Consider the following 26,776-nt stretch of genomic DNA (forward strand, 5'->3'; position numbering starts at 1 on the left):
GCTGTGTGTGTATGTGTTCTTTAGCTCTTTGTTGTGTCGCTTTGTTGAACGTGTCTGTATGCCTTCTTCAGCTCCTTGTTGTATCCCTGTGTGTGAGTATACGTGTCCCTGTGTGTGTGAGTGCATGCATGTGTTCTCTCGCTCCTGGTTGCATCCCTGTGTGAGAGTGTATGTGTTGCGTCCCTGTTTGTGTCTTTACACCTCCAACTGCAACATTTCCTTAAGCAAAGGTGAGATGAAGAGGCTTGGAATAGTCCTTGAGAGGGGGATAAGGGTTTGAAAGACAGAAAGATTTAAAACCGAGAGGGAAAGACACAGAGAGATATCATATACTGTATATATATATATATGTATATATATATATGAGGAAGAACAGTGAGAAGGGAAGGGTAACATCGAGAGTGACCAAAATCTCGTATTGATGGACTGTACTGACTGTCTCTCTCTCCCTCTCTCTCTCTCTCTCTCTCTCTCTCTCTCTCTCTCTCTCTCTCTCTCTCTCTCTCTCTCTCTCTCTCTCTCTCTCTCTCTCTCTCTCTCATTCTGTTTTGGTAATCTTATAAAATGTAGTCGAAGCCCTTCTATTTTTTAGTTTGTTGTTATTGTAATTTTGCATTTGGCTTGTATTTGTTTAAGCTTTTGGTTAGGAAGGATTATTTTTTTGTGTATGTGATGAAGAACATCAATGGTAAAGAAAGAGAGGTGGGAAGGAGAAGGAAACTGAAAAACAAAATGGAGAAGGATGAAGAAAGTGGAGCAGAGGAGCATTTTTTTACACAAAGGGAGGTTTACCATGTGTGAAATTTGCTCTGAATACCTGGTGGCATTTTAATCAGGAGCCAAGCGAAGCAAACCAGGAAATTAGCACAGAGGCAATACTAGGCTCTCTCCATTCCCTGCCTAAGAGAGAGAGAGAGAGATCAGGAGAGGGATAGAGAGCGAGAACTGACAAACAGCTTGGATGGACGACATGAGGGATGGCCTGCTGAGGTCAGCCCAACCAAGAGATCTTGATTAATAAGATGGACACAAACTTTTAGCAAGGCTAATTCAGTCGTTGGAGTGGAATGGCTGTATTGGGTTGAATGCTTATACAATGGAATGCATGCAGGTGTTATATGCGTCAATGTGGGACATTGTATCTTTATCATGCAATATGTGCAATTCATAAAGGGTGACATTTTCGTGGACATTGTGCCCTTTCAAAACATTTAATGTCGATTATATTTCTCATTATCGTAAAAAATCCTGAAATACTTGGAGATGGAATGAAATCTAGTAATGTATTTAGGTGTTTTATGTCATTGCAAAATGTCCATAAAATAACAATGGGGAAACCGGTTTGATGTCGAGCATAAAGGCTAGGAGTAGGTACTGTATGTTCTGTGAAGGGCTCTGTCATGGTCCTCATGGTCTTTCAGAAAGCTAAGTGGCTCTTTAACTAAACTAGCATAATAATACGTTAAAATATTTTTCATGCATTTTCTCTCTCTCTCTCTCTCTCTCTCTCTCTCTCTCTCTCTCTCTCTCTCTCTCTCTCTCTTTCGCCTTCTCCCCTTCCTTTTCCTTACTTACTCAGACTAGTCAAATCCATAAAATAACACAGCTAGATTGTGGATTGTAACCATAAACATAACATCTCCATAATATCACCATCACCAAGCACGCAATTCTTCAGAAATAACCGAAAAACCTTTCCAACAAAAAAACACAGTTGAGTGGAACCAAGCTTGCAGGAACAGTCATGTTTCAAAAAGAATTGGAAGAATTCTGTCAACTTAATGCGCTCATGTCTGGGCTGGAGAGGGGCTGATTGAATTTTTTACTCAGTAAAGAATTCCGCACTTGTTCGTGTATGTGTGTACTGCGTTTTTTTCCCACGGGCTCTCAGGTTATCTGGGGTAGCGGAACACCAACAGGGAAAATGATAACATCAGCCGCTGGCATAAAAGAAAGCAGGCTGTGTACAGTAAATATAACAGATACATTAACAGAGTGCATTCATACACTCACTATCTGTCTCCATCTGTGTTTCTAGGGACTATACAAGCCGTTTTGTTTCTATCCTGTTCTACTATTGTTTTGTTCTATAGTGAACCAACAAACACCATTCACTGTACCTGTACACATATTTGTGTTTTGACTCTTGAAACAGGTAAATAAGAATGCATCCACACCCCGAATAAAATGTGGAGCAAAGCTCACACAAATAGAAATGGTTATTCAGCAACACACCACGCCCTCATATGGGCAAACACACATGGAGCCTCCCCATTGAAACATTTCAGCATGCCGAGTGTGAGTGTTAGGAGTGCTATTACTGTAGCATGCATGGAATCATCTGGGCAGCAATAGACCTTGAAACTGGAATGTTAGCAAAACATGATGCATGTGTTTTATAAGTAATTAAATTGCCTGTTGTCCCCTCCTCCTCATTACATTTTTCATTAAATGTAAGATTAAAGTAGGTATTATTCAGGATTAGGAAAATACAGAGTGTGTGTGTGTGTGTGTGTGTGTGTGTGTGTGTGTGTGTGTGTGTGTGTGTGTGTGTGTGTGTGTGTGTGTGTCTGTGTGTGTGTGTGTGTGTGTGTGTGTGTGTGTGTGTGTGTGTGTGTGTGTGTGTGTGTGTGTGTGTGTGTGTGTGTGTGTGTGTGTGTGTGTGTTTATATATGATGACCAGATGTGTGCTTGGTACATTTCTTTGTCCCATAACACTGTGCAAAATGTAAGGGAAAATACATATTTAATATAATCCGACTCCATCTTTGAAGTAATTCACAAATAAACACTTTTTAAAGATTTTCTATTCATGTCCCCCCTATGTATCCAGCTCAGTGGCCTTAAGCGTTGCAGATAGGATTGCCTGCGTTATGCCTCTGTGCCGATTTTCAAAGAATGAACGCCGCTGCATTTGTGGATGTGCGGCTCTGTAAAATAGTTAAATATGTATAGTGATAAGTGATCAATAATATATATTTTAAGCTACTATTAATGAATATGTATCCGTCATAGCAGATCATTTTATATATGTTGGTGATATTATTAATGTCCCCTCCAGAAAAAACTTGATACATGCATACACCCTTACACACATTATGTGCCAACACACACACACACACACACACACACACACACACATACACACTTGGTATCTGGTTAAAGCTCTGTATCCCCCTCTCTCTCCATGTCATTAGAGCCTCCATGCTGCTGTTGTTTTCATCCTGTGGACCCACCCTGTAGTCCTGTATCCCAGCCCCCACCTCAACCCACAACCCATTCTCATACTCCCATGTTCTTTGTTCTCTCTATGAAAAGGTGTCAGGGATTTGTTGATTTGTGTGTGTGTGTGTGTGTGTGTGTGTGTGTGTGTGTGTGTGTGTGTGTGTGTGTGTGTGTGTGTGTGTGTGTGTGTGTGTGTGTGTGTGTGTGTGTGTGTGTGTGTGTGTGTGTGTGTGAGAGAGTGTGTGTTTGTGTGTGAGAGTGTGTTTATTCATATGGCTGCATGTTGACTCACTTTTTATTTTTTTTATTATTATTCTAGCGGAGTCAATATTTTCGCCACTTGTGTGTGTTTCAATGTGGAATGTGTCTGAATTTGCATGTGTGTTTGTGTCTCAGTGTTTGTGAGCTGTCAGGTTTTCTGTGCAGCTAAATAGGATTTCCCTTTTGTGAGGGATATGAAGGGGAAGTCAACCAGATGGAACATTGACTCAGGGAGAAAACTGGAAAAAAACACTGTCTAGAGTGACAGGCCATTGTAGTTTGCATCATGCATACACCCAAACACACGCATACACACAGTAGCATACACCGAGTATCACACACAAATATGTTTATATACATAGATGCGCAAAGGGATGGCTTTGTTTTTCTCTATGACAACATTGTTTTGTTTGCAGCAGTGAGCTTACTGTGCTTCAGCAAAAAATCTGCGTCAGTCTTTTTTTGCAACGATAAATTAATTTGGTGTTCATTACAGTAACTCAGGAAGTAGTAGCACTGGATTTATTTTAGCTTGTTAGTCCCGCTCATATTTATGCTTCTTGTGCCCTGCGCTCTTGCATAAATTATTTGGCAAGTGAAATTGGTCACCATCAATGAAGGGTTGTCCAGGACACTGAATTCAAACAATGTTGTCCACCTGTGCTACTTCAAAGATAATGTAACAATGTCATAGTGTGTATAAGAGACAAACGGGCAGCACCCCAGTGGCTTCATTTACAGATCAACAATTAGAAAATGCTTTGATGAATGCCCATATTTCTTTCCCTGTTCTTCCTCCCCAATGCAGTGAAAATATCCACCATCTTATTTATCACTATTAATGCTAATTTATCTATTTTCTTTGTCTTTCACAGGGGACAGACATCACCGGAACCACCCACCCCAAAGCCGTACCGCTTTGAGATACAATTCCGCCAGATTGCCCACAATGCTTCTCTACAACCGCTGTAGGTTCAGCCGGCCAATGGCTCTCCTTCTGTGAATGGCTGCTTATCGTACCCCTAACCCCGTCACCCTCCAATCGTTGAGCAAAAGAAAACACACAGCGGTGATCTCTTCCTCCGCTGCTAGTTGAGCAGAGGGGTTGCTCAACGATGAGGTCGCCCACTTGATGATGGTGAGGTTGCTAGGTAGGACCGCCGGCTGAACTGGGACACCATGAAGTGGGTGCTGGACTTCTACCGGACAGCCACCCGTGGAATTAAACGAGGATCGCCGTCGTTTGCCACCGCAAACTCCTCCAAGACGGAATAACGCGCTGCCTTTGGCCCCCGAGAACAGAGTGACCCGCAGACAGAGACCACTCTGCCTGTGCTCTCAAGTCGGTCCTTTTTTGCGGGCACATGTGCGCGTGGGAGAGTGTGTGAGTGTGTGTGCGTGCGAGTGTGTGTGTGTGCGTGCGTGTGCGTGTGTGCGTGTGTGAGAGTGCGTATGTGTGTATTTGATTGTGTGCCGCCCGGGTAAGTGTTGGTTCGCTTCGGGTTGGTACACAAGAGACGCAGAGAAGAGGAGGAGGAGGAGGACAAAAGAGAGAGGATCTTGCTGAGAGACCACAAGGACCTCGAGAAAGACATTTTTTTTCCTCTCTTCAAAGGCTGAGAGAGAAAGAGCGGCAGTAGCTATTATGGCTAAACCGAGGCATGGCCCTCCTCCCGCCCGCGACGCTACCCCGACCGGAGAGTGCGACAGCGGTAGCGCGCGGGATCAAGCAGGGGACGGAGCCGCACGCCGGGCCGCCTGGGCCCTGGCCCGCGGTGCGCTGGGCCTGCTGCTCCTGCAGGCCTGCCTGGGAGCGGCGTGCGGCGACAAGCTGGACGAGGGCGACCCGGTGGTGACCACCGTGTACGGCCGGCTGCGCGGCGTCAAGAAGGAGCTCCACAACGAGATCCTGGGCCCCGTGGTGCAGTTCCTCGGCGTGCCCTACGCGGCTGCCCCCACCGGCGAGCGGCGCTTCCAGCCCCCCGAGCCGCCCGTGCCCTGGCCCGAGGTGCGCAACGCCACCCACTTTGCGCCCGTGTGCCCGCAGACCATCGTGGAGGGCCGGCTGCCGGACGTGATGCTGCCGGTGTGGTTCACCAACAGCATCGACGTGGTCTCCTCCTGGGTGCAGGACCAGAGCGAGGACTGCCTCTTCCTCAACATCTACGTTCCCACGGAGGATGGTGAGTTGACACCCACCCCGACCCCCCATCCTCCTGTCTTCCCAGGTCTACTGTGGTCACGGCCTGGGGGGGTAGCAGATTGGGGTGTGCGGTGGGGAAGGGGGGAGGCTGGGGTGATGGTGTGATGGGCGCAGGGACAAGGTTTGGATTCAACTTGGAACGTAGAACCTACTGTTTTGTTTTATTTTGGTAAGAGGGGGATGTCTGTCTGTCTGTCTGTCTGTCTGTCGTCTGTCTGTCTGTCTGTCTGTCTATTGTCTGTCTGTCACCATGCGTGCCTGTCCGTCTGTACGTCCGTCCGTCCTTACAGAGAAAGCGCATGACCTACTGCATGCATAACTGTGCATGCTACTTACTGTATCATATGAATCTCAAGTGTTCTCGCATTACTAAAAGAAGGGCTTGTGGGAGAAGTGGATGCTTCCCAGAGAGTGTGTGCGTGTGCGTGTGCGTGTGCGTGCGCGTGTGCGTGTGTGCGTGTGTGTGTGTGTGTGTGTGTGTGTGTGTGTGTGTGTGTGTGCGCGTGTGTGACCCCCACCGCATATGTTTATTTAAATTCATCCCCATGGTTACTTTACCCCTCATCTATTTTCACTTCCCCTTCGCTCTCTCCAGTTTGTAGACCTTTTGATGTCTTTTTATAACAGGAATGTTTACCATAACAAGGCAAACGACAACAACAACCTACAGCATATATGAATATCCTACCCCATATAACACGCATATGGGCTGATCCTGCAAAGGTCCCTCTTTCCACCGTGGCACAGACCGACCCATCTTCCTTATCGCACGGCCCCTCATTCCTCCTATTCCAACCTCAGATTTTGAAAACCCCCGAAAACTAAACGGTGTAGTTTCCGGTGACAAAGTGTATAAGGGTGTGTAGCAATTCGTAAAAAAAGACCATGGAAGATATCGACTTTCTCTCTCGTCCTCCTCCTCCATTTTCCTACTCCCGAGTCGGTCTCCGGCCCCCCCCCCGCCTCGCCCCTCCACCTGGCTCCACTCACTCATCACGTCCCCTTTGTGAGCGCGCACAATGCCTCAAATTCATGGAACATAAAGCCAGCGTGACCATAATCAGCGCTATTGATAAGCGTGACCGGTCGGCCAGCTGATCAGAGGGCCCTAAGTGAGATTGTCATGCTTGTTCTTCCGTCTCCTTTCTGTCCGTCTCCTGTCGTTCTTTCTTCCTCTCTTTTTCCCCTCGCTCTCTCTTTCATGCTCCCTCTGCTTCTGTCTTTAATCTCGCTCATTCTCCCACTTCCCTTTTACTCTCTGTCTCTTCATTTAGCCGAACTCTGGAGTACTCTTTTGTAGTAAAACAGCTTTCGCTAATGAGATCATATTTGGTCTTTTTCTTTGTGTTTGTTTCTTTATTTCCCCCTCTCCATCTCTCACACTCCTTTCAGTTCCATTCCTCAGTCAGTCTGCTACAAACGCATCCATTTGCGAGTCTGTGTGTGTGTGTGTGTGTGTGTGTGTGTGTGTGTGTGTGTGTGTGTGTGTGTGTGTGTGTGTGTGTGTGTGTGTGTGTGTGTGTGTGTGTGTGTGTGTGTGTGTGTGTGTGTGTGTGCGTTACACCTGAATACGCGTGGGTTTGCCTTAATACGCGGCTGCATGCCAGCTCCTGTGTGCGTTTGTTGAAGTGGTCCTCGGAGCTCCATGTTATTCTTTAGTCTTCTATTCATTTTTCAGTCAAAAGAATATCCAAGGAATGTGCCCGGAAACCCGGCAAGAAAATATGTAGACAAGGAGGTATGTATATTATGTATGCAATTTCTACATTACCCTCAACCTCCCCTACCCAACTCCCCCTCCCCAACCCCCATCCACAAATCCCACTGCAAAATGGAAGGCGGCTGAGTCCCCACAACATAGCAGTGACTTATTGTGTGTGTCAAAGCAAGTATCGGGCACGACAGCGCTGTTGTCATGGAGAAAATAACCCCACCCTTGTTCTGCTTTTTGACTTTAATTGGTCCAATGTACCTAGCTGGTTGGTCGTAGCGTGGTAAACACAGGTGTAGCTCATAACCATAATTAGAGGCTGGTCTTGCTGAGGGGCTGTCCTGTGCGCTAGCAATGGAGCAACGTGGGAGATGTAGGCGTGGGTTGAACCGTGTAGCTGCTCCGGAACACATGGGCTGCGTACCAAATTGCTAGGAGGCTTTCTGTAATCTTTCCAGGATCGTCCCCTCATTAGTCGTCTATTTGTGAACAGGGTGCATGCATTGAGACAGCCTCGAACGGAGACCAAATTGGACACAGCGGTGGCACTTCTGGTTGCCATGGTAATTGGAGGACAGCGAACATGCGGCTAACAATGCCGCCCTTAATGCAGACAAAATACAACACTGTGTGTTTAACACATGGTGCGCCTCTTAATGAGAACCAATTCAATCAGAGAGTAAGTAGGACAGCAGCATACCCCACATTTTTCAACCATTAGCACAACAACGCGATTGCACAGCCGCGTCGGGCCATGTGACACTGCACACTACTGTAGCAGTACGCTCCTGCACCCACCCAGTGTGACCCAGAACGACCAGCTCTCAAGGATGCATCCTAGCTGCCGGGGAATCACGGCCTGTGTGAATGGGAACAGACTCTGAATTCATGTGTTCACGCGGTGACACCTGTGTTTGCCCCGCTACGACTCCTGTCGTGAAAAGAGTCCACTGTCTTGTGCTCGGGGAGTCTGAGATTGCCATGCCACCCGTCGCCTCCTCCACGGGCCACTGGCCTGGTGAGAGAGCCTCCGTTGTTTGCCGGGGAGGGTGGGAGGGTTGGAAGGGAGGGGAGAGGAGGGGGGGGGGGGGGGAGGGGAGAGGAGGGGGGCCGGCGGCCATGGCAGAATTGACCATGTGCCAGAGAGAACAGGTCAGGAGTGTGTCCCCATACTGGCTCGGATGTACAAGGTGATGGGCAGATATTTTAAGACGATAGAAGATGCGTGTTTGCTCACACACACACACACACACACACATCCATGCGCAGACATATGCGCATTGACACATTGTCACACACACACACACACACACACACACATACACACACACACACACACACACACACACACACACACACACACACACACACACACACACACACACACACACACACACACACACACACACACACACAAACACCCCATTGCCATCCCAGGAGATTGTGTGTTAAACAAGAAGATAGGCTGGACCTTTAGCACATGCTCTCTATTAAAAATGAGGCGATCTGAATTCTATTGGCTGGGGTGGGGGGGGGGGGCACCTTATCAAGCGGTGTTACATCAAGATAATGACCCTTGTCTCCCCAATCGTTGTTACCTCCCTCCCATGTCTTGCTCTCTGCCTTGCTCGCTCCTCTCTTCCTCCTCTTTCAAACACTTCATCTACCTCTCTCTCGCTCGCTCCCTCCCTCTCTCTCAGCAGCTACCTCCCTAATAGGCGATGTGTGAGGATTCCTCAGGGTGGGCAGAAGGCAGCGTTATTAGTCCATGTCCATCCAACCTCCTTCTTATTAGATTGTTAGAGAAAAAAACGTGTTTTCCCTCACTTGCTTTTAGTCTCTCCTCCTCTCCTTTCTAGACTTTCATTTTCTCTTGGCAGCGACGCCCTATAGCACACTATTTTCTTTTCTTCATTATTTATCAGTAACTGATGAAGAGACCGGAGCAGTGAAAGGGTACCGTGGCAGATCAGTAAGAGAAGAAAACAAGCAGAGAGCAGGAGATTTATTGAGTGGGGAGGGGAGAAAGAGGGAGGGGGGATGATGCAATGACAGGAGTGAGGGAGAGAGAGAGAGAACTCTCTCCCGAGGTACAAGGTGAAGGGGCGTAGACATCGTCTGAGATCTTCATCTTTTGTCTCTCCTCCCTTTCTCAGTGTATTTAAAAATCACAAGTGGAAGTTTTCGGCACTTCAAAGGGGTGTCTCTTTCATGTCCATTATTTTTTAATGCGCCTGCTCTCTGAGTGTGGTCATTAAATCCGAACATGCTGGAGAAGGGGTGGTGTGTCTGTTTCGGTGAAAGCGTCCCTCCTTCCACACCCACTATTATTTTAAGTGTTTTGCGGAAAGGATGTTAAAAAAATAAATAATATGAATTAAAAGGAGAATTCATCCTCACACACATTTCAAAGTGTCTTAGGTGAACGTTAGTTATTGTGGTCATCTTTGTGAAACAAAAACATTCCAATATGTCAAACAAAACGCATATGGGCTGTTCCAGATACAGTACCACCATCAAAACCACCATCACCCTCCAACCCCAGCACCACCTTTAGTCCAGCCACAGCCCAGTTCACTGCATGGGACGCCTTCACAGGACTTCTTGAAATAAGTCACAGCAATTGGCCAACGATTGTTCATCAAGCCCCAGCCACTGGGACACAAATCAAACCTGTCTCTGTCTGGAATAGATGTAATCCATCGAGATTGATGTGTACCCCAGATAGTCTAACAACCACACCTGTATTGTAGCAGAGAGACACCAGCTAAATGTTTATGGCGTAATGAGGCTGCAGGCTGTCAAGTTAGCGATATAACTATGCACAGGCTTCACGGGGGGATGATGGGGCGCGCTAACGTCGTGCATAATAAAACACATCCCTTTCTAAACACAAAATGGTCCGACGTCAACGAATAAACTGCTCTACCAGAGAAATCTTTTCCGACCCACAGTCGGACTCAATGTGTGAATTCCTTCATTTGGTTCAGTTCTAATGGAAATACAACACTTGAACGCGCAGCAAAAAGCGAATATGATGTTAGACAAGTTGGAAAGGAGCCAAACCTAGAAATGTATCTCGCAATAACCGCAAGTGCGATAACTACACAAATGTGACTCTTAACAGTTTACAAAGAACAGGCTCCTTTGCATGCCGATGAATAAAACACTATTCTCACGTTGCTTTGCGGCTCTAACACTCTGAATGTGTTTTTTCCGTAGAGAGCTGTCGAAGGGCTTCATTGTCATCATTTCACAATAAAAGAACAAGCTGCCGTTCTGGTTGAGTAGGCCCAGGGCTCGTCTCGTCATGTGGGACCACAGGACAGATGTTAACGTTGGGGGGGATATGGCTATTATGCGTCTTTTCATTTTCCTAATCTAACAACCAAGGAAAAATGTGGATAGCTGCGTCATTTAGCACCCCTGTGGTGACGTCATAGGGGTGCTGCCATTGGGCAGTGTGGTGGGCGATTGCAACATGGGTGCGTCTGCCAGCAATTCAGTTCCTTCTGTGTGTGATTTAGACGAGGCATTATATTACCCGCTGCCTCTTTTTCCATCCATTCCTTCCCTCTACCCATCCTTCTCTCCACCGCTCTCTCTTCCTCTCAACTTCCCTCTCTTCCCGAGGCTTTGTTCCAGTTTCATACGAGTTGAAGGAGAACCCTTTGGGATCTCCTTCCCTTCTCTATCGGTCTCTCTGTCTTTTTCACACACACGCACACACGCACGCACACACGCAAACACACACGCACGCACACAAGCATGCACACATGCACGCACGCACGCACACACATACACACACATATGCACATGGATGCACGCACATGGATGCACACATATACGCACAATCACTCCCTCATACAGACACACACACATATACACACGCACGCACACACACAAATAAATACACTCTGAGGCAAAATCTCTCAGAAGAGACATGAGCAGAAGGATCATTGCATCATTTCCTGAGTTAAGTAGCCGCTAACTTTGTGTGTGTGTGTGTGCGCGTGTGTGTGTGTGTGTGTGTGTGTGTGTGTGTGTGTGTGTGTGTGTGTGTGTGTGTGTGTGTGTGTGTGTGTGTGTGTGTGCGTGCGTGCGTGCGTGCGTGCGTGCGTGCGTGCGTGCGTGCGTGCGTGCGTGCGTGCGTGCGTGCGTGCGTGCGTGCGTGCGTGCGTGCGTGTGTGTGTGTGTGTACACCTGTGTGTGAGGCCTAAGAGTACTGTTTTTCTCGGCCTCCGAATAAAGTACTAGAAATGTTGGAGAACATATTATATATTGAAATGACGTATAAAATAAATGTATAGAGATGCGGAAGCCGTTTAGGGCACGCCTGTTTTTATCAAATAATATACACCATATGAATGTTTTAATTATGCATCAAAACATTTTCTGTTTTGTATGTGTATGTAATGATTTAATGCAGATTATGTAATAATTCAAGCTTTTAATCATAATAATACATCTTCTAAATAATATATCAAATCCAACATGTTATGATTACACCACAGTTTGTTTCAATCCCAGATACAATCTTGCCCCTCCCAACTCCCCTAGCAGCTCGTACATAGCATTGCGTGGCTATTTTTGGAGGTTTGTTTCGTGGGCCCGGTGGTGGCAGAGCTCAAGGCCGGGCCAGCCAAGCTCGCATATTTTGTCACCTCATGAATATTTCAGGTAAGAGAATCCGTCAACACGGCTACCAAAGAGAGAGACGAGGCGAAATGAGGAAAAAGGAAAATGTAACAGCTTCCGCTGTCGTTTCCATTTCGCATGGCGGTCATTATTTATGAAGTGAGTTATCCTTCTCCCCGCTCTGAAACATCTAACAAGCTACTGAACGTTGGCACGCCATTTTCCTTGAGGATTATGATGTTGATGATGGAGGGGCCGGCTCCAGACTGTTCATGTCAACACCTCCGTGTTTTGGGAGTAAGAGAGAGAGAGGGAAAGAGGAAGGGGGGGAGAGAGAGAGAGAGAGAGAGAGAGAGAGAGAGAGAGAGAGAGAGAGAGAGAGAGAGAGAGAGAGAGAGAGAGAATAATGATGCAGAATCTACATATGTACATATGTGCGCTTCATCTCTGAGGATAATCACGGCTGGAGACAATTATTCCGCAGGCTCAGTGGTGACACATAGCCCATGGAAATATAGTAGCAGCTATAAAATGGAAAATTGGGCAAATATTTGATGGCAGAGAATTGACCAATCATTTGATGGTATTTGATGGCTTATATGTATAATATATATATTATTATTTGTAGCAGTACGAAAAGATCTGGGAGATTCTAAGTGATTTGAAAGAATAAATTGACAGAGCCTACCTGTTAGCCTCCCTCTCAAGCCATCGCTCTAGTTTTACACTGCGTACAGTTGCATTCACTCCAATAGGCATTATTCCACTGAACACGCTCCTCCCCTCAGGTGACCAGCCCTCATACACATAAACACACTCACGTCATCCAACACTCAGGACCTCTGCAGATCTGGTGCCTAGTAGTAGGAAATTTGGGTGGGCGGGGGGGCTGCCAAGTCCCTTTAATTACGTTGTGATATTAAATTGGGTCGATTTAACAGGAGCATTACAAGGAAGGGTTTGGGGATACCTAAACGTAACATTTTGGACCACACACACACCCACACCCACTCACACAATTAACAATTAATGAATGATGACATTGAATGGGATTCTGATTCCTGTTTGTAGAAATATGCCAAGAGAACAGTAGTCAATAACTTCATATTATTGTGTTTGCAGGGTGTGTTTGTGTGTGTGTGTGTGTGTGTGTGTGTGTGTGTGTGTGTGTGTGTGTGTGTGTGTGTGTGTGTGTGTGTGTGTGTGTGTGTGTGTGTGTGTGTGTGTGTGTGTGTGTGTGTGTGTGTGTGTTTGTGTTGGAAGTCGAATGGATTTTTATAGAACAGGAAGTTTGTGGCAGCACCAGGCCAGATGGTGGGTATGAGGCTAATTGCATAGAATCGGGACAAACAGCGGTGTCACCTTGGCCGAGCAATCAGAAGGAATGAGCGAGAAAGAGAGAGGGGGCGAGAGAGAAAGGCGGGTGGTAGCGAGCGAGAGAGTGCACCGTGCACCATTAGGATTAGAGCAGAGGGAACAAGAGGAGATACATGGTGGGGTGTGGTAGCCATCGAGTTGGATAAAATAAAAATTGGATGCAACACTCGCATGTGGTAGAACCTTTTCCCACGCAGCGAGGCGTAGCAGATAGAGCGACGCATTGGTTTGGGTTTGTTTGTTTGCTCTGGTTGTCTGAAGGCCACTGTCTGGATAACACTTGTTCTCAGAAGCACCAGCTTCTGGGCCTTGTCCAACCGTCACATCGTTGGGGGAATAACACATTGTTTTACCATTTCCCTTCCCTGTTTTACTAGATTACATTTGAGAGAAGACTTGTCAAATATTTATCTTGCGCGGCATCTTGTTAGCAAACTTGCCGACACCCTGCTTAAATCCTCTGTTTCGGTGTTACCTTGGTGCTGTGGCTCTTTAATTCAACCTTCAAAACAGCTCACTGTTTAATTTGGAATGTCACATTGTACGTAACATATTTAAAAAAAAAAAAGTATTATTGTTATTTCCTACGAGTCGCTATCTATTTAGCAGTTATTTATCATGGTTGATCATTATTGCAGTTATTCAAGGGTGTCGGCCAAATCTGATCATTTTAAACTTATTTGAAAAGGAATGTGCTTTTTCGAGACCGAATAATTACTATCAAAGCTTTTAGAAGTATGTAAGGAAGGACGATAAAATGTAATGCGTGCGGTAAAATAGGTCATGTCCCTATGAATACAGAATGTGAATAAAAGCAGCTGTATGAAGACTGTGCCTGCTTTAAAGTCTTCCGTAAGATCTCCTTTAGATCCATGTGTTGTGTTGACTAAATGTATGTAAATTATAAATTTACATTCGATTGAGGCGCCGTTCAATGTACTTGCGCCGTCTTTTGCATATCCATTCCTTTTTGTCTTTTGATGCGCTTACGACCACCGTTTTCACTTTCCTATCTAAATTTGTTCAGCATTAATATTCCTTTGTCTCTGGATTATGCATCTGCATTTGTATCCTTTTTCCATTCCAGGACGGCTCTCGTTCACTGTAACCGCCTGGCCCTCTCCTCACTGCGAGGCAAGGCACTGAGGGCATGGTGCTAATCCACTTTAAATGTCTTTCTAAGCCAAATTGCTTGGAAAGACATGGGAGACTTTGCTTAGAGACACCTTGTGTACTGTAACACGTAGATCTAGACTGCAGTAAATATGCCGCAAAGTGACAATAGTGGCCCTCGAGGCAACCTTGGGCTTTATAATTAGTTTCTGTGTGTGCCCAGAAGCCTTGTTTGTGAACAAAAAAAAACATGAAATTGCCATCAAAGGCCCCTGCAGCCTCCAGGTGCAAGTGTAATGGGGCTGCTTTAGCACTGCTTAATTTCTAATTAATCTGCCCGAATGCATATCCATTTCAGCGCTTCATTTATAAATGTATCCTTCGTGGATCTATATTTATCTATTGTATTCATTTAGAATTGATCACTCCCATGTCTGGTTTTAGTCTAAACCTTTCTCAAAATGAACAGCAAGAATAACAGCATTCTCTTAAAATGTGGGTCTTGGTCTGGGTTTCATTCACTGTACAGTTGGGTTTGGTCGAGGTAGGATGTATTCGATAAATCTTTGTTAAAAGTTTATCTTTGATATCTTATCTCCCCTCTCGCTCTCACACTCTCTCGCTCTCTCCCTCCTTCTTTATCTATTTTATTTTAACATTCTTCACACATCAGGCAGGAAAGGCCGGTTTTGTCTGTCCCCAAAATGACATTGATGAAGCAAACAGACACACTACAACCGGGCAGCCAGAGCCAAAGAAAGATCCACAGCATATATTGCGTGTGCGTATTTGTGTGTGATTGCCCTAAGCAACGTCTCCCTTGCCTCTTTCAGCTTCTAGTTATAGTCGGGCGCTGGCTGTTGTACGGCGTCCGCAGATGTGTTCAATCGTGCAACCCACTTCACGGAACCTTGCCCTAGTTACACACCCTGTCCTCTCTGACGACTTTTTTTTGGTTCTCGCTGTCTTATTGACCTTTCCTTTGCTTATTTTTATGTCCCAATACCTGGTTTTGATTTATCACCGGTTTGTTGTTTGCCATTGCCTCTTTCAGAGTTGCAGAGAGCTGCATTACCATTACAAAGAGAGATCCACCAAAATATATTTTCTTCAATCTGTACGTGTTTTGAGATGTGCTCATTATGATGCCAGGATGGTTGAGGAGGAAACACAAACACACACACACACATAAACACCCAATCCTGCACACACACACGCATGCATGCACGCACACACGCACACGCACACACACGCACACACACACATGCACACACATTGCATGACTGCTGGTCGTGCACCCTCTCCCCCTGGCTGGTCCTTTATTTCTCTTGAGAAATGTCTCAGGATCTAGACATCATTAACCACCTTGGATCCCCTGGGTGGCCGCCGTTTAATGTTTAATTTCACACCACAAGGGGAGGAGGAGGGGCGGAGGCCTTGCGGGTGAAGGAGGAGGAAGAGGAGGAGGAGGAGGAGACACACGGGAGGGAAGAGGGAGAGATGGCAGAGCGGTGAAGGGGGCGGACGTGTTTGTGTGCGTGTGTTTTCCTGGTCATTTTTGTGAACCCGGCAATTAGTCACACTAAGGCATTTAGTCTGCGTGGTTTGTAATGGAAGCCTTAAGCCTTCTGCCTGTCAAGTTAAGCCCCCCCCCCCCTCCCCCTCTGCTCACACAAACACACACAGAGACACACACACACACACACACTAACGTGCACGCACCCACACAAACTTCTTTTGAATCAATGTCCCTCTCTCAAACCTTTATGCTTTGCACATAATAAATGATAATGATAATTAAACCACATGGTCATTTATTTTAATACATGAAATTAGAAGGTAGAAAGACTGTCACACTGGAAGAAAAAAACTCACACTCGCACACACACAGACACACACGCACACGCACACGCACACACACACACACAAGATAACTCAGTTAGTCTGATGCGTCTGCTGCTTAATCTGTGTGTGTGTGTGTGTGTGTGTGTGTGTGTGTGTGTGTGTGTGTGTGTGTGTGTGTGTGTGTGTGTGTGTGTGTGTGTGTGTGTGTGTGTGTGTGTGTGTGTGTGTATGTGTGTGTGTCAGCATGTCAGCACATCAGTGACAGCTTGGAACACCTCAGCAACTTTGGTTTGACACCAACTGTCAATAACCAATCACTCCTTTCATTAAGTTTATTTGAAGAAGGGAAATGGACCGTGGGTGTGAACTCGTGTGTGTAGGTGCACATGCTTAGGACGCACTTAAGTGCACACATGCTGGAAATAATGAGAACGCACCTTAAACAAGTTACAATTGAATTGCCTTTGCACTCATATGGTTATGAGCAGATTCATAGATAGAATTCTGTTTGCGTGTCTTCCTGTGCACATGTGTGTGTGTGTGTGTGTGTGTGTGTGTGTGTGTGTGTGTGTGTGTGTGTGTGTGTGTGTGTGTGTGTGTGTGTGTGTGTGTGTGTGTGTGTGTGTGTGTGTGTGCGTGTCACATCACAATCTAAGTCTCTTTCATCTCTCGCCCGATTGGTCCCTGGAGTTTTCGAGACACACTATCGTCGGGATAAAAGCCTCGGGAGGCACAACAGGAGGCGCATGTTTCTTCTTTTCCACTGCCTCCAATCAAATGACAGAGACCATTATTAGGTTTACTCACACCTAACACCAGCAAGCTCTAGCAATTTTTTCTCTCTCTCTCTCTCTGTCTCTCTCGCTCTCTCCCTCTGTCTCTGTCTCTGTCTCTCTCTCCCTCTCTCTCTCTCTCTGTATCACCCTCCATCACTCTTTCTTCTATTTTTGCAGTTTGTTTCATCCTCAATTTTGAGTTAACTTCCCTGCCCCTATTTCACTTTCTTCCTCTTTTTCAGTTGTTTTTTCCCTTATCTTTGTTGTCACTTCTTTTTATTTTTTTCCGTATCAGTTCACAGCAGAAAGATGATTAGTATTTTTTTCCCAACTCTCTAGGAAATACTCTAGCCTGTTTTTTGGACATCTGAACGTCTGCCAGACCTTTTAACCTCTGTACAAAAAACAACTGGAAGCAGACATAGGTTCAAGTTGGATTGAGGTTTTGAAGTCACTAAATACTATTTACTAAATTCTTCTAGTAGTACTACAATGCTGCTGGCTGGTCAATAAGGAAATTATACTTCAAACGTATTTAGTAAATAATACTATTTTAGAGTAAAAGCAGCATATGTATTATTAGGGATAAAAGTCCCTGGGACAAGACGTTAAGAACAGGTGTGTAATGGTTGGGCTGCAGTGACTAGATATAAACTCTTCGAAATGAATAACAAGAACTCTAATTCTGTTTTTCATTTTAAAGAGATTTCTATAATGGTACACAGAAAGATGGAATTTTCAGGATGGATAGAGAATAGACGAGAAGGATGTTAACATTTTTTTTTTCTCCCAGTGCATCAAGTGATTTCATTCCCGCTTTTATGTTGCCTTCAGAGACGGAGCAGGCAGCTGATATGTTGTGTCTCTCTTTTCTTTATGTTTCTTTCATGAGTCTTTCATGTTTACTGTGCATTCGAATTCATGCTTCTTCCTCTACCATGTCTCCTCCTTCTTCCCTCCTCTATTTCTCTCCCTCCCTCTCTCTTTCTTACTCTCTCTTGTTTTCGCTCTCGCTCTCTCTCCCTTGCTCTCTTGATCTCTTTCGTTATTTTTTTCTTTCTCTCTCTGGTTTTCCTTACCCACGATACGTTCCGAGATGAGAAGTACAGCTGGTTCTACCTGCTCAAAGTGCTGCATCAATAACTCCATAGCTTAAAGGATTTGGCTGGTTTGTTAAGACCCCAGGTTAATTGTTGACATTAATGTTTGTAAATGATTGTTGTTCAACTCACCACCACCCGCGGTGAGCACGTGTTCCGAAATCGGGCGGTTGGCGATTCCATTGACATCCATTGTGTTTCAAAGAATTGTTCAGCAGCTGCCAAAGCTGTATCTTTGTTTCGTCCAACACAAGTAGGCACCTACTAACTGCCCTGGCTTTTTCGTTCTCTCCACAAACTAAGAAAGACGCATGCTCACCGACTTAAGAGATTGAGAGCTGAAAAGTTTGAATTCTCAGCAAAGATAATGGCTGTATGTGGGGCTACCAATTCAGAAATTCCCTAATTTCCCAATGTCTGAATCAGACGCTGACGATACTTACAAAATACGCGCATTTGGCGAACCCATTCTGCCGCACTTGTGCGAGCTACAGTACTCTGAATAAATTGAAATCAGACTGGCGGAGAGGGATAGATTGGGGCATACGCACACAACTGAAATTGATTTGCAGGGAGAGTGAAGGAAAGCAATGTATATAGAAGTATATATGTAATATTGAAAATTGCTCTGCACTCAGAATTCAGAATAATTTCACCCCGCCTAAAACGCAGCCGCCATCTTGGCTCAGAATTCTATCTGCAAGCCTCAATCTTTAAGTTAGCGAGCATGGGCATTGGTGTGTAATCAAAGAATTAAACTTTGGGATTTGTTTGATTGTGGAGAAACTACCTATTGTTCTTCATATACACTAACTTGTGTTTGACAAGACAAAGATATAGCTTTGGGAGCTGATAAACACTAGTTTGGAATACAATGGATGCCAATGACCGCGAGAGTGGGTAAGTTCAACAAAATCACGGCTGATTTACATCTCGACATAGACAATGTCAACAATTAACTTGTGTTCTTAGTAAACTGGCCAAATCCTTTAAAATGTACTTTCATGAAGGCTGCAGTGGGCAAGTGGACCTCTGAGGAATTTTTGGGGGGAGTTTGTTTGTGATGTTAACATGTTTAAGGACTTTAATTTGGCTAAGAGTTTGACAGGAGCAGTAAGCGAGAGAGGGAGACATTTTTATCCGCCATCAAAGGAGATGTGGGGGAAACAAGGGAGAGATTACTTCTTATTTCAGTTTGTGGCTGAAAACTTATTTCCCTATGCGAAAGATAGGAGAGATTGAGTACATAGTGCTACTACTACTACTACTATTACCCGCAGCTATGCGCCCTACCAGCACAACATTAGGTACGTTGCCTTTAGGTTCTATCAAAGAGAATTATTCAGTTCACAGGAAACCATGTAAGAAGCTTCAAATCCACACGTTTGTGTATTCATGCTATGAACTGTGCAGAGGATGTGATGCAAGTTAAGTGTGCCACGCACATACTCGTGTGTAGGTCAGTGCCCTTCCTGCCTTTAAGTATTCAGACATTGGTGTGTGTGTGTGTGTGTGTGTGTGTGTGTGTGTGTGTGTGTGTGTGTGTGTGTGTGTGTGTGTGTGTGTGTGTGTGTGTGTGTGTGTGTGTGTGTGTAGAAAAAAGATTACATTAACATTAGTTGATCTATGCCCGAGGACACAACATGCATCTCTCTTCTCAAATTGGCCTTTTCTATCATAATAATAATGTATTCAAATTCAATACAACCTTTAACCTCCTCAACCCTAACTAAGATATTAACCTTCTCTGCACATGACTATACAGTAGGACAGAAAAGGAAAACGAGACAACAAGATGGGAACTGCAGTGAACCAATTTGTGGCCAAGATGGCTGCCCTACTGTACTGCCCTGCGTACAGTATCATGGCTCCAGATTCAAGATGGAAGAAGCGATTTCAGGTCATCGATGACCGAGCTCTTAGCAATTCTATCGGCGCATTCGTTGGTTAAAAGACGGATGTTGAAAGGGAAAGGTAGGGGTGGATACATAGAGAAGCCTTAGGGAAATGAGGGAAGAGCGCCCGCTTGAGAGAGAGAAAGAGACATCAAAAGAAGGCAGGCTCTGTCACCTGCAGTATAACTCAAACCTGCTTTTTTTGGTCCAAACGTTTCAGCATATCAAAGCGATCACCTGGCCGGGGCCACGTCCGCCACATCAGAAGGGCTTGTCAGGCAGGATGAATAAGTAACACCTTTTTTAAAGAGGGACAGCGGTGTCGAGCTAGGTTGACATTTTTGTTTCTTAAATTCTTCCCTTTTCTCTCTATTTTTTGGAGACTATTACTGTAAGTGCCTTTTACGGTTGGGCTGCTGTCAAGATCTGAATGAACACAAGGCAGCCGTGATATCAGACAGAAAAATTGAATTAAGTATATGTTTCCCTTTTTATATCTCTCTCTCTATCTATCTATGTATAGATAGATAGATAGATAGATAGATAGATAGAGATAATTTCCCTACAGGTGCGGGTTTGTCATGGAAATGAGAAATAACATTGACATACCTTTGCGAGTTTAGAGGGGACAATCTATTTTGTGACACAACAAGCTATGATTAAAAACAATATAAATAATTACACACCCAGAAAGATGACGGGAATTTATTAACGTGTGTATGTGTGTGCATGTGTGTGTGTGTGTCTGTGTGGTTGCGTGTGTGTGTGTTTGTTCTTGTGTGTTTGTGTGTGTCTGTGTGGGTGTGTGTTTGTGCTTGCGTGTTTATATGTGTGTGTGTGTGTGTGTGTGTGTGTGTGTGTGTGTGTGTGTGTGTGTGTGTGTGTGTGTGTGTTTGCGCGTGTGTGTGCCTGTGTGTGCGTGTCCGTCTGTGTGTGTGCGTGCCCATCAATGCTGTTTGTGTTTGTTGGTTCAAAATCTCTCTATACATAACAATAATCAAAGGCGGGCGAGAACAAAGGCAAAAGGGGGACACTGAGGAAGGAGAGAGCAGTCCTTCAGAAGGACGGCCCGCCAGGGGAGACGGATGACCGGGGAAGGAAGGATGGCTTGAGTAGAGCAGGGAGGAGAGGAGGGGAGGCAGGAATGCGTCCTCCATCCTCCCTCTTCCGGCTTGGCTAGAGAGCCCCCAACGCTGACACATGCAATAGCAATCATTTACATGGTGTCATTTGTCTCCATTGTGCTGTCCTGATTGATGATCACATCATACCTCAATAGCACTGCCGTTGTAGCCCTGTTACTGAGAGTGGCGCCAGGGGTTGTGTTTTTTTTTTTTTTTTTTTGTGGTCGCGTTACCCAATCACAGCTCCTGGTTTGAGTCCTTGTTAAGAACATTGCCGCTGTTGTTATCGCTCACTCAAAACCCCCACCAGACTTCCCGATGACCTGGGAGCTAATGCTCAATTTCAGCAGTCGCATTACCTCATCACATGCACTGTTTTTACAACATGTCAATTTGTGAAGGTATGCAATTGTAGCAAGGCTATAATAAAACATTGTCAGACAATGGTGTCTCTCTCCATTAGTTTGAAATAGGACTGGTAATGGGGAAGTATAGGAAAGGAGTATTTCATCATTGTTTGCATGAGGATATATAAAAGTGACTCAGTTAATCAGATTAGTTAGTAAAAAAAGAAAAGTGTTTTATAAATGCATCAATTTTAAAATAACGTTTTGGGTCAAATATAGGATTAAGGAAATAGGATTTATATAGCTGGTAACAATATTAAAGTAAAATGAATGAAACATTTATTGTTTCCAGCATTACAGTGTCCGCATATGTCCTCAACATTGAGTGCTCACAATGCAACCATCTTTGAATTCCCTAGCATACCATAGATAATTAACTTCAGGCACAGATATTGCCGGTAGAGTCCTCAATGCAGACTATTAATTATGGCCTACATGGTGAACATCATAAGAGGCAGTAATGGCCTATTTCCTCACCTCAGACTCCTTTAACAGCGCTCTCCTTACCAAAGACCTCACAGTACCTTAGACCGGCTCCAATTGACTCCTATTGCATGCTGCTTGTGCGTGTGAGGAACCCAGCCAGAGTCAAAGCCCATAACATTGTACTCTAACTGTAATCCATTTGTTCCAGCAAGGCATGCTGGGTCTTCTAGTCAGCAAGCTGGCATCAGGAGGGGAGACACACCGCTCTGTACTCTGTCCATGAGGATGGAAGTGAGGCTAAAGCACGGAACCCCCCTGTGGCCCCATCCATCTGTCACAAAGACACACACACACACACACACACATGCACACGCACACCATAAGCACACACAGACAAACATACACAGACACACTTATACACACACGCACATGCACACACACACAGACACACACATACACACACACACTCACACACACACACACACACACATGCATTCCAACAAGTCTCTTGTGCCGGCATAACAGACGTGTGCGAAAAGGCTCAGGAAGTTGTGTTGCCGTTTAGCAGATGCCTCCTTGTTTATTTTGTGGTTATTTTTAAATATATATGTTTCAAATTTGAAGCAAATGCAGAAGAACTAAAGCGTGTACCACAGGAGGCATTAAACGGGGCTAAGCCATGAAGTCACTATTTTTTGGACTTACTTACGTTCATTCAGATCCATGTCATTGGCAGAACAGGTAAGGGTTAGGCGTGTTGCTGAAGTCTGTGCTGGTCCGTATGTTTTGATTTTCACATGATATTGAGCCCTTTAGTTGCAAACTTTCTTTATTTCATGCCTAACCTTAGGTTAATCTAGCCAAACCTTTACACCAATTCATTCCAACATCATACACACAGATACATCTTCAAACGGCAAACTAGCTTCCTGTGCACAATACAGTGCACATTTGAACGACTTTAAATATTTATCATTTAAATTAAGGATATACATTAAGTAGTGTGTGTGTGTGCACGTGTGTTTGAGAGAGAGAATGAGCTAAGTTATATTTTCAAGACTTTTCTCCACTATCGCAAATTACAATGTATAAAGGTATATGTGGCCTTTGTATCAGCATATGTATCAAAATGACCTTCCTTGGTAGCGCACAACTCAATCCAGGGTTTGCCGTACAAAAGAAGCTACAGCAAAAGTAGGCCAAAGAGAGAAAGACAGCAATACGTATACATTTACATCAACTATACAGTATATCAGTACACTTATGCAAGTGGACCCTTTTAAAAGTAGTTTTAGTATTTTCCATTCAACATCATTCCATCATAACAACAGCCAAAAAGTACCCTGTTTATTCATTTATTGACAACAATAATTAAAGTCACAATCCTATTTTATCCCTGAATGAGGTATTTTTGATTCCATGCCAGACTAGCCTAGCCACTCTTAATCTATCTGATTTAAAACATTTACTGTAAATTGACATGAAGTGCAAACACTTTTATAGACTCTTTTTTATTTTCTACAACCCTATTAGAAATATCAATTTGGATGATCATTCAATCAGGGTGAGAACGGTTTTCCACAGTATGGCCTGATAGAAGAATAACAACAAAGCATTATCAATAAAAATGTATGAAACAACTTCTGCTAGTTGGTTTTACATCATATTGAATAAAACATATTTTTTTACTTTTATTGGAATGTCCAGGTTGAAGCCAACCTAATTAGTTAGATGGTGGTATAGAGATGTCATCATCCGCCTCATAGTCTAACTCCTTTGGAGTTTACATGCTAAACGGCTAAATGGCCTCAGACAATATGTTCTGCAGTAGGGGCTATTCTTGAATGCTACGCTCATTTAACATTTTAACTGCTGTGGGATTGTCCAATGTGTGATTGGACAATACTGGGCCTCTCTCTCTCCATGGATGCGGGCTACAGTTGAAAACCATGCATTTAGTCGGTGGGAGATGGAAAATACTGACATAAATGACGCATGCCCATTTAGGGACTGACACCTGAAAATACTTGACTTACTTCCTCGTGTCTCTGAGAAACTGAGTTTGATTGTAGAAACAGTAGGACGTTCAGAAGGGGCGCTGTGCCTGGTCTATAGCCACTTCCGGGAAACCCTGCAATCACATATCTGCCCATGGTTCTGGTCGGCTCCCGGGGGCGCTTGCAACCGCGGCAACAGCTGTGAATTCAGACGATGTAATTGGCTGATGAAAGAGACATAATTGAATCTACTGATGTAGAAGGGCACCACACAAACTCTGTGTGTGTGTGTGTGTGTGTGTGTGTGTGTGTGTGTGTGTGTGTGTGTGTGTGTGTGTGTGTGTGTGTGTGTGTGTGTGTTTGTGTGTGTGTGTGTGTATGTTGAACATCGCCTGCCCCAGCAAAATGCTTACCGACCAGATGACATTTAATTGAAATAGGACGTTTGCCACAGTCCAATCCTTCAGATTTTAATCTCATTTTAATAAAAGCTTGACTGCACACACACACAGTCGCACACAAACACCAGTATACATACAATGTGTGCTTGTTATACAAGCACACAATGTATTCTGTCTCTTTGAACGATCAGTTGGGGGTTACTCTGAAGGTATGTCTTCAAGCTCTTCTCTGCTGCTAATTAACTTTACAGTTAAAACACTCCAGAAGTACTTTTAATTTCTTACTACCACAACTAGTAGGGCCCAAGGCCTAGGGATTTTCCTGTTTCTCTCCTTTTCCATTGGCATTTATGAAAGAAAGCTGGAATGGTCGGCCTTCTGTGATCCAGCTCCAATATGCTGCAGTCTCGTATGGTAATATAAATCAATTAACGTGTGTGGATACGCACACTTGTCTACATGGCTACACCTAACCTCATTTTTTTTTATTAATGACTGTGAACTATACTTACAGTCGTCACAGTCTTGTGTGTGTGTGTGTGTGTGTGTGTGTGTGTGTGTGTGTGTGTGTGTGTGTGTGTGTGTGTGTGTGTGTGTGTGTGTGTGTGTGTGTGTGTGTGTGTGTGTGTGTGTGTGTGTGTGTGTGTGTGTGTGTGTGTGTGCATGAGCATGCAAATGTGTGTGTGTGTGTGGATGAGCAAATGTGTGTGTGTGTGTGTGTGGATGAGCGGATGTGTGTGTGTGTGTGTGTGTGTGGGTGTTCCTCAGCCTAACTTCAGAGTGCAGGTAATTAGCAAGATCACTTTCCATGATCTCTTATTCAAGAGTCAATTAGCTTGCTTGGCGGCTCCTGGACTGGCGACACTGTCATTCCCATGATAGGAGAGCTGTGTGTGTGAGAAAGAGAATGTGTGTGGATGATTGAATGGGTGGGGAAGGGGCCAGGGGGGAGTGGGGGATGGAGGTGCGGCTTCCAATGTAGAATTATTTGACAGTTATTAATTACCTCAGGGCTTGTCATAAACCCACGGGGAGAGATAGAGAGAAGGAGGAGGAGTAGGAGGCGGTGTGGAAGGCGAGAGAGTTGGGATAGTCTGTGTGTGAGAGAGAGAGAGAGAGAGAGAGAGAGAGAGAGAGAGAGAGAGAGAGAGAGAGAGATCAGGAACTCTAGCAACACAGTCAGTTCTATCTCGAGACGCCTCTTTGCTATCTCTCTTTTCCTCTCTGGCATAAGCCCTGTTTCTCTCTGCCTTTTTACATAAGTGTTTGTGTGCATCTCTCTCTCCTCCTCTCTGTCTCTCCCCCCCTGTCCGTCTCTCACCCTCTTAGGCCTTCCAGCAATCCATTTCCATTTCCTACTCAGAATTTTTCAAATTCATACCCAGCCCTACCTCCCTTAAATTTGACTAGTTTTTTATTTTTATCTCTCCCGTTCTCTGCCTCTATTTTTGTCCCTATCTGGGTGCTTGGGTTGGGGAAAGCGAATTGTATTTCCGTCAGTCTAACAGCAGCAGCACCGGCAGCAGCTATAAAGTGGAGCCAAGCATGGCCCATTAGGACCGTGGGTAATGCGGCTTCAGACCTTGTTGCCCCTCCCCCCCTGCCCACGTTCTTATGGCTTTTGGCGGGACAGTTTCCTTGGCACACTTGGTTGTTTCCTCTCTTGCTTGTCCCGGGGTCATCACCATTAGGAAGGCCCCGGGTGCTGTAACTATAGCTCGCTACTGCACAGCCACAATGGGAGGGAGAGAGGGGGGGGTGTGGGGGGGGGGGGGGGGGGATGAGAAACGATGGAGCGCTGGAGAAACTGGAGGCTGCAGACAATTGGACGTTTCAGCAATTTATATATTCGCAGGAAAATCCAAAGATTGCATCATGAAAGCAGTGAGCGGTCGGGTGACGGTCAGCTTGCGCTCAACAGGATTACGCATAGCTTGTTAACCATAACCGGCAATGGTTGGGAGTAAAACATTTTTGTTTACACCTACAATAAGGTATCGTCGATGAGCTATCGATTTACATGCGTAAATGCAGTAATAAGCCTTAACTAGCAATTACCAATTTAATTAACGGTTAACTAATGGTCTGGTTACCATTAAATAACCTTATTCAATGCCATTATAAGCATTATTATACATCATTAGGATAGTGTTGAGGATTACATATAGGTTTAGTGGGTTAGGTTTAGAATTAGGGATGGGTTAACCCAACAATGTATACTTTGATATCTGTGTGTGTGTGTGTGTGTGTGTGTGGGGGGGGGGGTGCCTGTGAATG

The 26,776-nt window shown here is 44.9% G+C and overlaps 1 protein-coding gene across 10 annotated transcripts in view; it reads left to right on the forward strand.

The window, feature by feature from the left end:
• Positions 1-5,522: 5,522 nt before the first annotated feature.
• nlgn1 (neuroligin 1) overlaps positions 5,523-26,776 on the forward strand; it is a 115,278-nt gene continuing 94,024 nt past the window's right edge. For 5 of the 10 annotated variants that reach the window (XM_056604078.1, XM_056604079.1, XM_056604081.1 and 2 more), the window contains exon 1: positions 5,524-5,669. In XM_056604078.1, the coding sequence (XP_056460053.1) occupies positions 5,564-5,669 (106 nt within the window). In that variant the 5' untranslated portion in view covers positions 5,524-5,563. Of the gene's footprint in view, positions 5,674-8,212; positions 8,252-26,776 lie in introns of all 10 variants that reach the window. The other 5 variants (XM_056604076.1, XM_056604080.1, XM_056604077.1 and 2 more) reach the window with 2 other exon arrangements.

Source organism: Gadus chalcogrammus, chromosome 12, assembly GCF_026213295.1.
Source record: "Gadus chalcogrammus isolate NIFS_2021 chromosome 12, NIFS_Gcha_1.0, whole genome shotgun sequence".
NCBI lineage: Eukaryota > Metazoa > Chordata > Actinopteri > Gadiformes > Gadidae > Gadus > Gadus chalcogrammus.